Genomic DNA, 17,158 nt, shown 5'->3' on the forward strand with positions numbered 1-17,158 from the left:
CAAGAAATTCTCCCCATCTCAAAATCCTCACCTTCATCAAATCTACAAAGTCCCTTTTGCTATGTAAGGTAACATAGTTGTAGGTTTTGGGGATTCAGATGTGGACACTTTGGGAGACCACTATTCTGCCTACCACAAAGCTCTCCAGTCCTGAAATTCAGTGAACTAGGACTTCTATTTTAGCTACATAACCTAATATATACTTTGTGATTACTGTTGGATTTCAATTTTATATCCCTCCTTGATTCCAGCTTATTTTGTTTAATTTTATTTGTTTTTAATATGGCTTTTGTCACCTTTAAATTAATCCATCTGGCTACCATCTTGAGGCTTTAACTGAGGTATCTTGGACCAAATTAGAAATTAAGGACCTCTAAAAATATTAGTTCTTTTTGTGATGCCTTGATTAGCTGCAGACTGCATAAAGACAACGTTTTTGTTGAGCTAGTTGTAAAGGGTAAATAATTTTGAGCTAGTTGTAAAGGGTAAATAATTACCAACATAACCATCATGTTATGCCTAATATCCCAAAGGACCGATCATTTTATATCTACTTGCACAGTAATTTATCACACTAAACTTTATGACTCTAAAGTCAGAAAAAAAAATATGCAAGATTATTACAAGAGAATGCCAATGTTTTAAGAAAAATAACAGAATACAATCAAATGCATAGAGATATATATGCATGCTGATGAGTCAATGTGAGTTTATAAAAAATTCTGGCACATGTAACTGGCTAATCCCCAAAGTATGTATTAAAATTAATTATATCAGACACTGGTTGGCCATGATGAGCAATTTCCCGGAACTGATGGCCAAAGCTCATCAATGTTCCGTCATCACATGAAGAATATCCAGAATTTCAACATGCAAAGCCTACCAACCTTTTAGTTCTTCTCTTTCAACTATGAAAATTATCTTTTATTATGCAAATGCTTAAAAAAGAATCAGCTATCTGTCACCATGATAAGATCCTACAGAGGAAAATAACTAAAATAAGGTCATAGAAAGATCTTGCGGGCTTTCAGAATTCTTCCTTTATGCATCTACTTCTTACTATACAATAACATAACTAGTTGACATGACTGTGCTCTCCTAACTAAGAGTTCCTTGAGAATAGGAACAAACCATGTCTTATTTATCAGTTCCTGTCACTCTATTGTAGGGACTCAATTAAAGAGAGAGAAGGAGAGAAGGAGTTTTAAACAACACAATGTGCCCAATAAAGTATACTGATTTATATACTTTCTATGTCTCTTTTTAGAGAAAGGATTTAGAAAAGCAGTATAGGGTAGCAGTTCAGAGTTCTAGCTTGCCACTGCCAGGTTCAAAGCATTTGAACAATTTACTTCTGTGCACCTCCATTCCCTCACATGTACCATGGGACTGATAATAAAATCTCCTCAGAGGACTATTGAGGGATTTAAGTGATGTAGTTTGTGTAAAAAGCTTTTCATACAAGGTGCTTTAGACCAACACCTGGCAGACATAAGTGTTCAATAAATGTACACAGCAATTATCCTGTTCACATACATTTTTGTATAATATAAATGTTCATCTGTGTTTTTCAAATAAATGCATATTTTTAATAATCACTTAATATAAAGAAGCACACATTTTCACATTAAAACAAATGTTGATTTAAAGTCAACACTTACTGGGTTGCTTTTCTAATTTTTATCTTGTAATGCAAGTAAAAATCAATAGAGTCCAATAAAAGCCAGAAAGTATTTGTATTTGCAGCTACATCAAAAGTATTAAAAAACTATACAGTCAATCTAGATTGAGGCCAGTAACTATCAATGTTGGGCTCCCTGGGAACTTGGTCAAAACTAACATTCAAATACTTTGATAGAGTCAAATTTCAAAAGATCATTTTTAACCATTTAACTGATATGATTAGGCAAAAATGTATTGTTTCTTTGGTTGATAGACACAACAAATGTGATCAAGTTAGGATAATCTCTTCACTATCTCGAAGCAAAAAAAAAGAAAACAAAAAATTCAACACTATTTGCTATTTTCCTCTCTCAAATATGAAAACAATAAAGCCTTTCATGGGACATTGGATGATAAAAAAGCTTAGGCTTCAGTCATCAATTAAGAATAGACCCAGGCAAAGTTCAAAAAAAGTAGAATAATCTACTCAAATGAAACAACCTGATCTTCAGAACTGTTTAAATTAACCAAGGAAGAATAAAAACAAATACGAGTATATACAAGAACTATTCATGAATACTGAGTATACTTGGTAAAATATGAAAAAGAAGAAATTCAAAAAGTACTATTTTTTAAAAACCTCTTTTATAATACATGATGACATAAACTTCATTCTTTAGAGGTTTTCACAACTTCACATTAAATTTCAGATACCACATGTTTTAAAGGGGACACAACAACAGAAATTTCCATGATCACAGACCATGGAGACAATATGTCCTGACCAGGGTACTTAACAGAAGTTTTCTTGGGTATGTGAGGCATTAAAGAATATAAAACATTCACCGCATGCATCCTACCAAAACTGTTCAAACAATGTTTTGCTTCTTGTATTATGGAAATATCCAGACCTAGTTCAGCAATAAACTATTAAGAATGTTTAATTAAATCAAGCATCCCAATTCAACAGTTATACAAAGAAACTATAAGTACAATTGGGCCCCTTTCTAAATTATTTAGAGTACTTTTTCCATTTTGCAGCTTCTTGCTATTATACATAGTGACAAGGATTAACAGATTTTTTTGAAAAAAGCTCTTTACAACCTTCAACTATTTGCTTACATGTTTTGTGAGTCACGATGCAAAATTTATGTCCGTACTCCAGATGTTCAGAGTTACTTTCCCTTACTTTACTCTGTTTTACATTTTAAAATCAAGCTAGATATAGGACAAGGTACACTGATAGCATTTTGGAATTCTGCCTTCCCAATACTATCATCCCACAATCTTCCTAAATATGTTACGATAACCTTCTAGGATGTTGACAAAGTAAACAAAATACATAAACAGAAAATAAAAAGAAGGCTCATTTGTTAAAAGTCTACTAACTTCTCCTGTTTTAAAACTATAAATATTTAAACATCCATAAAACCTTAATGGTTTAAATAGAACTTAAAGATCTTCCAGTCTTCCAACTGCTTCTTAAGGTAGGAATTCTTCATTTAGAAATTATACCAAAAATGTTTGCACAGTGTTCTGTCCCAAAAACAGGTTGGAAATTCCACTGTGGATACAATAAAGAGTACCTAGTATGGGCTATACCTCAAGGACCTGTGGAATTCTGTTTGTATGTGGCAGTGTTACATTCTGAGGAGTGTCACTGGAAGTAATCAAATGATTTGTTACTATATTCAATATTTTTTTACATTTAATTATGCATTTCACTTGTGAAAAATATGATAGGCTCGCTGAAAAGGCAGGTTTCTTTGGTTTATCACATGCTGATCAGAACTTCTGGTGACAGTTTTAAATCACGCTTATTAAAAGCACAAGGAAAAGGGTTTTTTTTTTATTAAGGAATCATTTTAGTGAGTCAGTTCTGAATAAAAATTTCCAAATCATGGTGTCAGCAGGGTAATTGTTCCTGTTAGATAAATAATCTTTGGTGGCGAAAAGGCCTGGACCAACTGGGTGGGGCTAGTCTATCCATCTGAAGGGAAATATGGTAAGAAGTGAAAAAAAAAAAAAAATCCTGATGAGGCACTTGCTGTCCACAAAAACTAATGAATGAGATACGTTGTAGAGTCAACATCTCTGGTGAGGCTTTCCAGGCAAAGGAATAAACACCTAGATTTCTAAAACTATCGGAGTCCTTCTTAGAAGCAGCAGTTCCGATGAATTCACTCATACAATTCCTAGTGAAAAAAAAGTGTTCATTTAATTTCCTAGAACTTTCCAAAAGCCAGAATTAAAGAACACTTTGTACTTTTCTTTTTTTGAAGGCAAATAAGGGCTGGACTGCTACTCTGTTTCTAAAGCCTGCTGTTCATCACGGCCTTCCCTTCTTAGGAAAAAAATACATATATATGAAAGAGAGCTTACGAAAACATCTCAGGGGAACAATTTTTCTAATGCAGAATAATAGACCTTGTCTTATGAATGTGAATGAGGAAATGTTTGACAGGCTACAGTCACATTTTCCATCGTACATGTGACCTGTGACACTGAGGCCACCCAAAGAGGTGAGTCAGAAGGATCAGCTCAGATGGTCTCGTGCAAACATCAATGCAGTCCTCTATAAAACCATGTCCCAAAACTACCTTTTCCATTCTGAGGAGAGTAATTATAGATTGTGCCCAAATCTAGTTTTCCCATCGCTTAACCAAATCCAACTACCAGGCCCAGAATAGAAACTGTATGACTACTGACACTGTTTTGATTTTTAAATAGTCAACAAGATTATGAAGAATGATATCAGAAAAAAAGAATTCAATTTGCAACTAACTCTCGAATATTACATCCTGGCATATTATAATATGAGAGATTTAGTTAAAATTATACATAATTTCACCTTTCTGTCTGAATAATTTTTATGATGCTATTGAATGGCTCTTGGAATGTAATGGCTAATGAGCTCAATAAAATGAAAATTATTTATAAGCAAGATCCTTATTTAATTGTTCACACGAACTTCATTGTAAAAACTAAGCTCAAAGAATTTCCTGTAACTAATACTAGAACCAGAAGCCAAAAATCACCCTGATGGTCAGTGACAATGAGTTCATCAATAGTTAAGAGTTTTTGGAGGGAGGGATTGCATTGGGGAGTTATACGTGATATAAACGTCATGCACATGTACCCTAGAACTTAAAGTATAATAAAAAAAAAAAAAAAAAAAAAAAAAAAAAAAATCCACACTCAAAAAAAAAAAAAAAAAAAAAGAGTTTTTTTCCTCAGGCCACAGGAATGCCTGTGACAACAGTTTATAAGGAATGCGTCCTAGAGTGGTATGACCGAAAGAGGCTTTACAAAGCACCTAAAGCACGGGCTTTAACCCAGTATTCTGTTCTTTCCACCATACCAATATGCTGTAGACAAGATAAAGCCAATCTGGGATGAAGGTAGCCACTTTCTAGGAGCATAACAGACACCTTTGATCTGGGAGATTACTAGCAACTCCACACAATAGGTTGAACATAGATGTGAGTGAATGCACATACTTTCTTTGGTTTTCCTCTCTTCCATCAAAAGTTTCATTCATTTGACCAGTTATACAAATAACCCATACCCACTATCCTGCCACCATGTTTTTCGAGAAGGCAGCCCCAGTGCAAAGTGCAAAGAAACACACCACATTCTTTGAGAAAATCAAAAGTGCTGGCTAATTCAAGGCCAAATAGTGGCAGCTATAACTTTGAAATTCTGATACAATAACCTATGCTACAGCTGTTCTCTGGTTTTTCAAGTAGCATTGAAATTGGAGACAAATGGGGTTATAATCTCCAATTCAGATTATCTTGAAGTCTATTAATTAATCAATTAATTAGTTAATTAATGTAAATTCCATAAGACCAGGAATTTTCAGCTGTTGTCTTCACTGAGGTATCCCCTGGACCTACAACAGTAGCCTGGGAAAGAATGCTATATATTATAATTATTTGTTCAATGAATGGTTATGGATATGAATAGTGGTATCTGTATTTTATAAAAGTATTACAAAGCTGACATGAAACTGCTAAATAATGTCTATCTCGTTATTCAAATACTATACGAGATAATTTCAACTGGCCTAGTTTCTATTCTCGTCAGAAGTATGTAACTTTATTGCTTTACCAATTTGCAAGCCTTGACTCTTCCTCCACCCAAAAACATAACAAATCTAAGAAGGCTGAACTTTGTTTATCTGAATCACATTTATTCATGAAACTCAGGAAAATCCTGGCCTAATGTGGTGGCTCATGCCTGTAATCCCAGCACTCTGGGAAGCCAAGGTGGGTGGATCACCTGAGGTCAGGAGTTTGAGATCAGCCTGGTCAACATGATGAAACCCCGTTTCCACTAAAAATACAAAAATTAGTCGGGCGTGATGGTGCATGCCTGTAATTCCAGCTACTTGGGAGGCTGAGGTGGGAGAATCACTTCAATCTAGGAGGCAGAGCTTGCAGTGAGCCAAGATCACACCACTGCACTCCAAGCTGGGTGACAGAGTGAAATTTCAACAACAACAACAAAAAAATCCAGTTAGTTAGATGGACAAAATATTTTATATTTTCAAGTATCTTCAAAGAATCAATTTCTAAGTAAAAATAACATGTATTTAAACCTATAGCCATATTATACAGGACTGTAAAACATTATTAGACTGCAAATACCACAGGCAGCTAGATGTGTTTAGACAGTATATAAAAAATAAATGAAAATATTTATTTTTAAAAATATGCAAGATATTTCAGCTTGTAAAAAGTTTAAAATATCTCCTGGACAGCTAACTACTCCTTGTATTCTTACTACTACTCTACTTGTCTTAGCATGCTATCACATTAAATGGAATTCATTCATTGATCTGTTAATAGTGATTTCTTCATAACTATAAACTTCTGAGAATTAGATTTATTCATCCTTATATGCTCAGTACCTAGCAACAAATTTCTCAGTAAGTTATTAATAGAAGGATGTGGTAGAACATTAACATGAAAGCAATACATAACATCAGTTAGTCACTCAAAGAAGTTGAAGCCAGGTACGGTGGCTCACGCCTGTAATCCCAGCACTTTGGTAGGCCGAGGCAGGTGGATCACTTGAGGTCCGGAGTTCGAGACCAGCCTGGCCAACATGGCAAAACCCCATCTCTACCAAAAATACAAAAATCAGCCAGGTGTGGTGTGTGCCTACAGCCCCAGCTACTTGGCAGGCTGAGGCAAGAGAATCGCTTTGAACCCAGGCGGCAGAGTTTGCAGTGAGCTGAAATCATGCCACTGCCCTCCAGCCTGGGTGACAACAGTGAAACTCCATCTCAAAAACAAAATAATAAGTTGAAAGGTATTTAATAAATTCAAATGACTTCTGTGATAATTCAAGCAATAATGATTTATAGAAAGAAAATCAAGAAGTAATTAATTATAAAAAAGAAAAAAATTCTACCCCCCCCTTTTTTTTTTTTTGAGATGGAGTCTCGCTCTGTCACCCAGGCTGGAGTGCAGTGGCATGATCTCGGCTCACTGCAAGCTCTGCCCCCTGGTTCACGCCATTCTCCTGCCTCAGCCTCCCGAGTAGCTGGGACTACAGGTGCCCACCACCACACCCGGCTAATTTTTTGTATTTTTAGTAGAGACGGTGTTTCACCATGTTAGCCAGGATGATCTCGATCTCCTGACCTCCTGATCCCCCTGCCTCAGCCTCCCAAAGTGCTGGGATTACAGGCATATTCTACCCCTTTCTAATTACTCAATGGGAACACTATCTCTGCCTTACAATGAAAAGCCTATCATATAATCAATCCAAAAATTGGGAAGGAAAAATAAAAAATATCTGTGGCTCTTATGTCATAAGATTGTTGTCATAAAATCCTTTTAGACATCAAGTAGAAGTTAGGTAAGCTATACAGGCATTCTGGGCTACTGGGAAGCAAATGATATCTTGGCCACTAAAGAAAGTCTAAGCCAGTGAACTTTCATGACATTCTAAAATGAGTTCTTGTCATGAAATGTCATGTGCTTTATTATATAATCTTAGTTCATGAGCATGTTATGACTATGGCCAAAGTAAAGGAAAACAGGAGTGTCTCTAAATCAATCATAGGCCTTGAAGCCAGACAGACTGTATGACAGATGTGATTTTTCTTGGCACCACTTGGGCGTAACTAATTGATGACAATCATATGTCCACACTGGCACATTTCCACAGGGGATGTGTGTGAATATGTCACCACATCTGGATGCTAGGCATGCTGGGGTCCTGAGGCACAAAGACCTACTAACTCCAGAGGCCCAGCAGCTGTACTCAATGAACACCGTGGGAGCTCCACAGAGTGATGAAAGGACTAAATTACTGCAAACTGTAAATACAGATTTATTTCATCAAAATACGAGGTAACTGCTACAGCCATCTCTTGTTCAAACAGACATTTGCCCCTTAAAAAAAAAAGGAAAAAAGCTAGCATCTATTATATATATATTCCTAACTTCGTAAAGAAAATTTGCATTTCTTCTGTGAAAAGATAACACATACAAAGAAAATCACCAAGTTTTTACAAATCTCTTTCAATAAAAAAAATTCACACAGAAAAATATGATGATCTACTGTCATTATTTTAGCAAGAATAGTCCTTTTCCATTTAATTCAAATGGAAGATTTACATAATTTGTTACAAAGTTTATGTTGAAAATTCAACATACTATAGTAAAAAAACTACAATATATTAATATATTTCACCTTTAATATGAAAGAAAGATGACTATAAATAACTTACAAATAGAAAAACTAGACTGAATTAATAATCTTATTCTGATCCTACATAATAAATTATTAATACATTTATAAAAGTATTTGAACTATGTTAACAATTATGTGAAGCAATGAAAAGCTCTCTCATGAAAAGTCTTTGGTCCTATTCACACAATTACTTCAATAAAAAATGTAGAACTGAAAAAGTATTCATAAATGTATAATTAAATATTTCTCATAAACCTTTCATCAAATAATTACTTTTCCCAAGCAGTGTCACAGAAATCATCCTACAACAGTAGTTTATATCATGTCCTCATAGATAAAATTCTAATTTTAATCAGATCAGAAACAAAAAATTCATTTGTCTTATCCTTTTTCCTTTCAGATCATTTTCCCATCTCTCTTATTTCCTTTGACATTTCCCTTAAGGTCCTGTCTTCCTTCAAGCTGCACTACAGTCATGATGCTCTTCACTCCACATCCACTTATTTAACACTGGACTGATTTTCCAAGAGGTCTGGTTAACCTAGGCTGATCAATGGGTTACAAGAGAGGTATGTCAAATTAATCCTTCCCTTCCCTAAGGATAACTAAGACATGAAAGGCATTTTTCTTTCTCTATTATGATTGCCACTCATCTCCTAAACATTTATATGGTGAAAGAGGGCATTACGAATACATTAGATTTTTTCACATGTGGACTGAATAGAGAAAGCAGTTTCTTTTTAGAAAAATCATAAAACGTTGTTTAACACATCCTTTTCACTTGCAGGCCTACAAATGTTCTCAGTAGCAAAATGATGGCTTTAAAAAGCACACCTTAATATCCTATGTAAAAACTGGAATAAGTAACTAAAAAGTAGACTTCTTATGTAAAAATTTAAAAATAAAGTCAATGACTTTTCTCATCATCTATCTTCAATTCATCTAAGATTCTCAATAAACATGAAAATCATATCACAGAAATGCTGGTCCCACCACAAAATAGTATTTTGATTCTATATATTTGACAAACACAAACTATAGATTGGAGGAAGGAGTGAGAGAAGAAAGGAAGCATAGGAAAGAAAGGAAGGAAGAAATAAAAGTGCAGCTGACATAACTGCTGACACTAATACAATTAAGGTAGCCCCCTGATTTCATCATCTAAGTTTCTGTCACCACTACTAGTAGCTGGGACATTCCAGCCAGAGATTAGGATTCTGCATCCAGTCCAGCACAAGTACTCTGGCTGGCTCTAGGAACACTGTTTGCCTTATTTTCTCATCAGATGATGCTTTTGTCTGAAGACAAAAGCACAAGGTTGATGTCTAAAACTTTTATGAACAGAAATTAACAGTTTTGTCCACAAACATTACCATCCTGGTAAACAAACAAATTCTATTTAATGAGTTACCTTGTATCTCTGACTTACAGTGTCACATCAATGCAACTGCTAGTGAACCAGCCTCCCCACAAAACAGGCAGCAGTTGCCCTACCAGGGATAACTCATAGGATATCTTCTCTGACTCCTAAGTAATATGAGAGTTCCAGAACAGGGACCCAAAGGTGAGCAGGACAGATGCAAAGTACCTTGAGGGTCACCACATTCATCACCCAATGGCCCTATTTGTACGTTCCTCAAACAGTTTATCCAACATCATGGAGAATAAGCTAGTAAAACGGAGTCCCTCAACTTTGCCATTCTGCTTAATATCCTCCCAAGAGCAGACCAATGCCCAAATGGCAAGTGGCAGGAACAGCTGCTGCTCTGATTCATATTTCAAAACATGAATAGCTTTAGGAAAAGAACACTTTCAGCAGTCTTTTCCACCCTGAGTATATGAGAGCTAACTCAGCAAAACAGTAACCAGCACACAGGTTTATTACTTGATCTTGCTCTTCAAGGCCTCTCTTTTAAGACCTTTTGTCTTTATTCAGTGTGACCAGAAACAAAAAAGATACAACTTGATGTACTTAAAATGCTTCGCTTGACCTCTTTCCTCAAATCAAACCACAGAGAAACAAGACTTTTGATTTCCCCATTAATAAATATTCAAGAATTTGGAATAATAAATTTTCCTTTTCTAAAATGAGTCAATAATATTTGAGTCAATGCTAATCCAGGGACAGCAAAATCTAAATAGTAAGACTAAGACCAGAATATGGCTTGTTCGTTAACAACTTAACTTCTTTACCTAGGATTACATATGTAAAACACCACTTTAAGAAACAGTCATCTTTTTCAGAAGCCATTTACAGCTGACCCTTGAACAACATGGGTTTGAGCTGCGAGGGTCCACTTATCCACAGATTTTCTTCTGCCGCTGTCACTCATGAGAGGAAGACCAACTCCTCCTCTTCCTCCTTCTTCTCATCTCACTCAACATAAAGACAAGGATTAAAACCTTTATGATGATCCACTTCCACTTAAGGAATAGCAAATATATTTTCTCTTCCTTATGATTTTCTTACTAACATTTTCCTTTCTCTACTATTTAAATACATATAACATAAAATTTGTTAATGGATACACATTTTGTTTATGCTATCAGTAAGCATTCTGATCATCAGTAGGCCATTAGTAGGCACGTTTTTGAAGATTCAAAAGTTATATATGGATCTTTAATTGTATGGGCGGGTCAGTGCCCTAACCCCTACATTGTTCAAGGGTTCACTCTATTTCCTTTTCTCCACACACACATCTTTACAAACACTGCAAGCCTCTCCACTGCAAACACTTACCTGACTTTTTTGCCTTGCTCAGTGAGCATCTTTACCAAATCAGCAATGGGGTATTGAGCTTTGGCTGCACAGAGACCATAGCCTGCAAGGTACATTAAGAACACAGAAGAATGTGTATTTTATTTTGAAATTACATGAAGTACAACTTCTCTCTTGATCAAAACACATGTTTATGCCAACAGAGGCAATCATTTAACAGGACTAGAAATGAAAGCAAACTTATAAGCTTGGCTTTTAAAAATATTGCCCTAAATTTGAAATTGAAAATGTAATGATTGCTCCTCAATCTTCTGTAGTGTCTAATACCGCTGTGCACCCCCGCCCCCGACACTGCACATACCCTTGGGTGTTCCCTCTCATCTCTTTCTCTGTCTCTCTCCGTCTCTCTCTCTCTCGTGTTTTTAACTCTCTTCATACTTGGCTTTGATGACACTGCAGTCCCCTGTCCCAGTCTAACTTTGTTATTATTCTTCCTCTAGTTCCTTCAATAGTTTATCTCCTTCTTTTCTTCGCTTATATGACAAAGCTTCCAAAGGGCTTTAACTTTGCCCCTCACAATCTCCTTGAAAACCTCGGCTTATCTCATGACTTCAACAACCATCTGATGATTCCCAATCTGTCCGCAGGCTTGACCTGTCATTTGTGCCCCAGTATAACATGCCTCTTGTCCCATCTCCACCTCAAATTTAATATCTCAAGAAAAGAACTCAAAATTTTCTCCCCACACTCCAAAAACTGTTTCCATATTTCTGATGTTATTACAGGTATAACGAAGAACTTCAGTCATCTTCACTGCCTTTTCTGTCCATTCTACCTGCACAATGAATCTCACATCTGTCCCCACTTTTCTATCCCCATTTTTTCAAATGCCAAGTCTCTGCTCAAGCTATTTCCACTGGCTTCTCCCATCCCAACACCATCTATCCTCTAAGGCCTAAAAACAAATCCTCACCTCCCTACAAACCTTCATAGGTTTCTTGTGATCAAAAAATTGTCCACATAGTTCAGTTTAGCCCTTATCATAACCCACCTTGCATTACTGATCTACCTATCTGACTTCATCATTAGATGGAAAATGCCTAGAGGAAATAGATTGTGTCCTCTACATCTTTACACCTTTATACTCCAGTACAGCATTGCTCAACGGGTAAGACCAATGACGCTTGGGGTGTGATGATTCATTATGCAGCAGTGCCCCACACATTACAGTACATTTCATTTATCTGCTTCCATCCACTAACTGACAGTAGCAGTCCCATCTTTGGACAACCAAAAACCCAAATACACCTATTTCAAATGTCCCTAAAAAGTGATATTGTCCCAAGTTGAGAAAGCTTACACTATAACATTCAACTCAGCTAATGTCTCCTATTTTTACTTCAGTACATAACTAACTAGTAAACTACTCACATGTCAAATCAGTAGATTTTCTTTACAGAAAACTCATTTGATAACATGATAAAGTTAAAATCTTAATCTGAAACCAATATATTATCCATAATACCACAGTATTCTGTGATAACAGTGAAGAGCTAAAACTCAGATAACTAGAAAATTGAGGCCTAGAGAGATTAAATGACTTGAGTAATGTCACATAGATTAAGAATTCTTAATTAAGAACAAAAGAGAGGTATCGTGACTCCAAACCAAGCACTTTCTACCAGGCCACATTGCCTCATTTTGTTGAAAACCACATGATTCTTGATGATTTTTTAAATAATCATTTTTGAAAAAGAATAACATTTATTGAGCAACTCTAATGAGTGGGCTAAAGATTTTCATATACTATATCTAATTTAATCTTGACAATGGGCCCAAAAATTACCAATGAGAAAAAAAAAGACTTGAAAATGATGTAAACATGTACACATAATCACAGAAAGACACAGCTAGAACCCACTGTAAGAATTTATAGAATTACCATGTGATCTCCAGAATATTAACTTAAACTGGGAATTCTCAGTATTTTTCACTTAGTAATCATAGAATTGCTATTAAGTTTCCATCATATTTTCAAAACTAAAGAAGTTTCAATTCTACTTTCCTATTATAAGAAATTTTAACGTCATCAATGATAACAGCTTTATAGGTTATTTGCTTTTGCTTTTTTTCTTTACCTGGTGTAATAATAATGCTATTAGCTTCTCGAATCATATCAATTGCATTGTCAAGGTTGATTTCCGTATGTGTGCCAGAAATTTCCATGGGTTTTCCACCAGCTGTTGAAGTGGTACCATAGCCTCCAAGAATCACATTAGCCAGGGAGCGATTCATTGCCTGGAGAGCCAAATTATCAGCTGTGAGAGTTTAATCCACATAACTTTTTGAGAATGGTACAAATGTTGTGTATATGATATTTGGAATCATTTTAAAAGGTTTATTTGATCATTTACAATATTTTAATCAGATAAATTTCAGCTGGTTTCTGAAAATCACTTCAAAAATTTAAATGACAGAAGATATCTGAGAACCACATTATATTTTTCCTTATCAAATCAATTGCAAACTGATATATTTTCAGTAAAACAGTCAATAGAAACAAAGAACTTAATAAAAAATTATCCGTAAAATTCATAAAGTAATGAAAAAAATCATATCTACTTATTACTGCCTGAATGCTGATTGAGCAATTTTATCTCTCAGCTGAATTCTGCTATAGATTCCATCTTCACAGATACCAGCTGTGAAGAAGCAACTGGTAAGAATCAAAAGAGTAAAGATCCACTTCGTCTAGAATATTGCTGCTCTCTGTCATCAAGAAAATAGAAATATGGGGGTTGATACTGTCTTATTTTCCAAATCAATTATAGCTCCATAAAGCCCCATACTTAAGTTTTAATAGAAGTAACTGGGTTCATCATTAGGACTCTAAAATATTTCACTTCCAAATAGGTAGAAGAATAAGATTATACACTCTTTAAAATTTATACTCACTCTTTTAACTAGAAAAATAATCATAAAAGGAAAATAAGAGAAATGAACTTCTCATGCTCATTTATAATCACTCAAGAATGTACCATAGGAATGCCACTGCTGAAATATGTGACAATAACTGATGTGGTTTTGAAAACAGTTCATTTATAGACCTCTAGATGTGGGGTAGTTCTGAGTAATCAAATGCATTTTAAGATTTCAAGTCACTACATGTGATCAAAACAGTCATTCTACATGATCATAACTGACTTTATCACTTCAGAAAAAATTTCCAAAAACTTATTAAACTCTATTTTAAGTGCTGTAATAAATATATTATTGATTCATTATATCACTTAAAAGCTATATAAGTGTCAATCTATTGCTTGTTTTTAAAATACAACACTTTAGTATTAAAAAAGTAAAAAAGCCCAGTCTCCAACTCCCAGCGCGAGTAACACAGAAGACCGGTGATTTCTGCATTTTCAACTGAGGTACTGGGGTCATCTCTCTAGGGAGTGCCGGACAATCGGTGCTGGTCAGCTGCTGCAGCCTGACCAGCGTGAGCTGAAGCAGGGCGAGGCATCGCCTCACCTGGAAGCGCAAGGGGGAAGGAAATCCGTTTTCCTAGCCAGGGGAACTGAGACACATAACACCTGGAAAATCGCGTAACTCCCACCCCAATACTGCGCTTTAAGGAAACAGGCACACCAGGAGAATATATCCCACACCTGGCCGGGAGGGTCCCACGCCCACGGAGCCTCCCTCACTGCTAACACAGCCGTCTGCAGCGATCTATCCGCAAGGCAGCAGCGAGGCTGGGGGAGGGGCGCCCGCCATTGCTGAGGCTTAAGTAGGTAAACAAAGCCGCTGGGAAGCTCGAACTGGGTGGAGCTCACAGCAGCTCAAGGAAACCTGCCTGTCTCTGTAGACTCCACCTCTGGGGACAGCCCACAGCTGAGGTCCAATAGGGAAAGCAGCGGGGGCGGTGCAGAGGCGAACGACTCTGTCTGACAGCTTTGGGGAGAGCCGTGGATCTCCCAACGCGGAGGTTGAGATCCGAGAACATACAGACTGCCTGCTCAGGTGGGTCCCTGACCCCTGAGTAGCCTAGCTGGGAGACATCCCCCACTAGGGGCAGTCTGACACCCCACACCTCACAGGGTGGAGTCATCCCTGAGAGGAAACTTCCAAAGGAAGAATCAGACAGGTACACTCGCTGCTCAGCAATATTCTATCTTTGGCAACCTCTGCTGCTGATACCCAGGCAAACAGGGTCTGGAGTGGACCTCAAGCAATCTCCAACAGACCAACAGACAGTCCTTCTGACTGTCAGACGGAAAACTATCAAACAGGAAGGACACCTATACCAAAACCCCATCAGTACGTCACCATCATCAAAGACCAGAGACAGATAAAACCACAAAGATGGGGAAAAAGCAGGGCAGAAAAGCTGGAAATTCAAAAAATAAGAGCGCATCTCCCCCTGCAAAGGAGCGCAGCCCATCGCCAGCAACGGATCAAAGCTGGTCAGAGAATGACTTTGACGAGATGAGAGAAGAAGGCTTCAGTCCATCAAACTTCTCAGAGCTAAAGGAGGAATTACGTACCCAGCGCAAAGAAACTAAAAATCTTGAAAAAAAAGTGGAAGAATTGACAGCTAGACTAATTAATGCAGAGAAGATCATAAACGAAATGACAGAGATGAAAACCATGACACGAGAAATACGTGACAAATGCACAAGCTTCAGTAACCGACTCGATCAACTGGAAGAAAGAGTATCAGCGACTGAGGATCAAATGAATGAAATGAAGCGAGAAGAGAAAACCAAAGAAAAAAGAAGAAAAAGAAATGAACAAAGCCTGCAAGAAGTATGGGATTATGTAAAAAGACCAAATCTACGTCTGATTGGGGTGCCTGAAAGTGAGGGGGAAAATGGAACCAAGTTGGAAAACACTCTTCAGGATATCATCCAGGAGAACTTCCCCAACCTAGTAGGGCAGGCCAACATTCAAATTCAGGAAATACAGAGAACGCCACAAAGATACTCCTCCAGAAGAGCAACTCCAACACACATAATTGCCAGATTCACCAAAGTTGAAATGAAGGAAAAAATCTTAAGGGCAGCCAGAGAGAAAGGTCGGGTTACCCACAAAGGGAAGCCCATCAGACTAACAGCAGATCTCTCAGCAGAAACTCTACAAGCCAGAAGAGAGTGGGGGCCAATATTCAACGTTCTTAAAGAAAAGAATTTTCAACCCAGAATTTCATATCCAGCCAAACTAAGTTTCATCAGTGAAGGAGAAATAAAATCCTTTACAGATAAGCAAATGCTTAGAGATTTTGTCACCACCAGGCCTGCCTTACAAGAGACCCTGAAGGAAGCCCTAAACATGGAAAGGAACAACCGGTACCAGCCATTGCAAAAACATGCCAAAATGTAAAGACCATCGAGGCTAGGAAGAAACTGCATCAACTAATGAGCAAAATAACCAGTTAATATCATAATGACAGGATCAAGTTCACACATAACAATATTAACCTTAAATGTAAATGGACTAAATGCTCCAATTAAAAGACACAGACTGGCAAACTGGATAAAGAGTCAAGACCCATCAGTCTGCTGTATTCAGGAGACCCATCTCACATGCAGAGACATACATAGGCTCAAAATAAAGGGATGGAGAAAGATCTACCAAGCAAATGGAGAACAAAAAAAAGCAGGGGTTGCAATCCTAGTCTCTGATAAAACAGACTTTAAACCATCAAAGATCAAAAGAGACAAAGAAGGCCATTACATAATGGTAAAGGGATCAATTCAACAGGAAGAGCTAACTCTCCTAAATATATATGCACCCAATACAGGAGCACCCAGATTCATAAAGCAAGTCCTTAGAGACCTACAAAGAGACTTAGACTCCCATACAATAATAATGGGAGATTTCAACACTCCACTGTCAACATTAGACAGATCAACGAGACAGAAAGTTAACAAGGATATCCAGGAATTGAACTCATCTCTGCACCAAGCGGACCTAATAGACATCTATAGAACTCTCCACCCCAAATCAACAGAATATACATTCTTCTCAGCACCACATCGCACTTATTCCAAAATTGACCACATAATT

General features: G+C 36.9%; 1 protein-coding gene across 4 annotated transcripts in view; it reads right to left on the reverse strand.

Annotated features, from left to right (window-relative positions):
- Positions 1-17,158, reverse strand: part of NNT (nicotinamide nucleotide transhydrogenase) — a 111,002-nt gene that overhangs the window by 26,243 nt on the left and 67,601 nt on the right. For all 4 annotated transcript variants that reach the window (XM_033179515.1, XM_033179519.1, XM_033179517.1 and 1 more), the window contains exons 18-19: positions 13,231-13,390; positions 11,114-11,195 (exon numbers count right to left, since the gene is read on the reverse strand). In XM_033179515.1, the coding sequence (XP_033035406.1) occupies positions 11,114-11,195; positions 13,231-13,390 (242 nt within the window). The remainder of the gene's footprint in view (positions 1-11,113; positions 11,196-13,230; positions 13,391-17,158) is intronic.

This window comes from Trachypithecus francoisi, unplaced genomic scaffold (genome assembly GCF_009764315.1).
Source record: "Trachypithecus francoisi isolate TF-2019V2 unplaced genomic scaffold, Tfra_2.0 Lachesis_group2, whole genome shotgun sequence".
NCBI lineage: Eukaryota > Metazoa > Chordata > Mammalia > Primates > Cercopithecidae > Trachypithecus > Trachypithecus francoisi.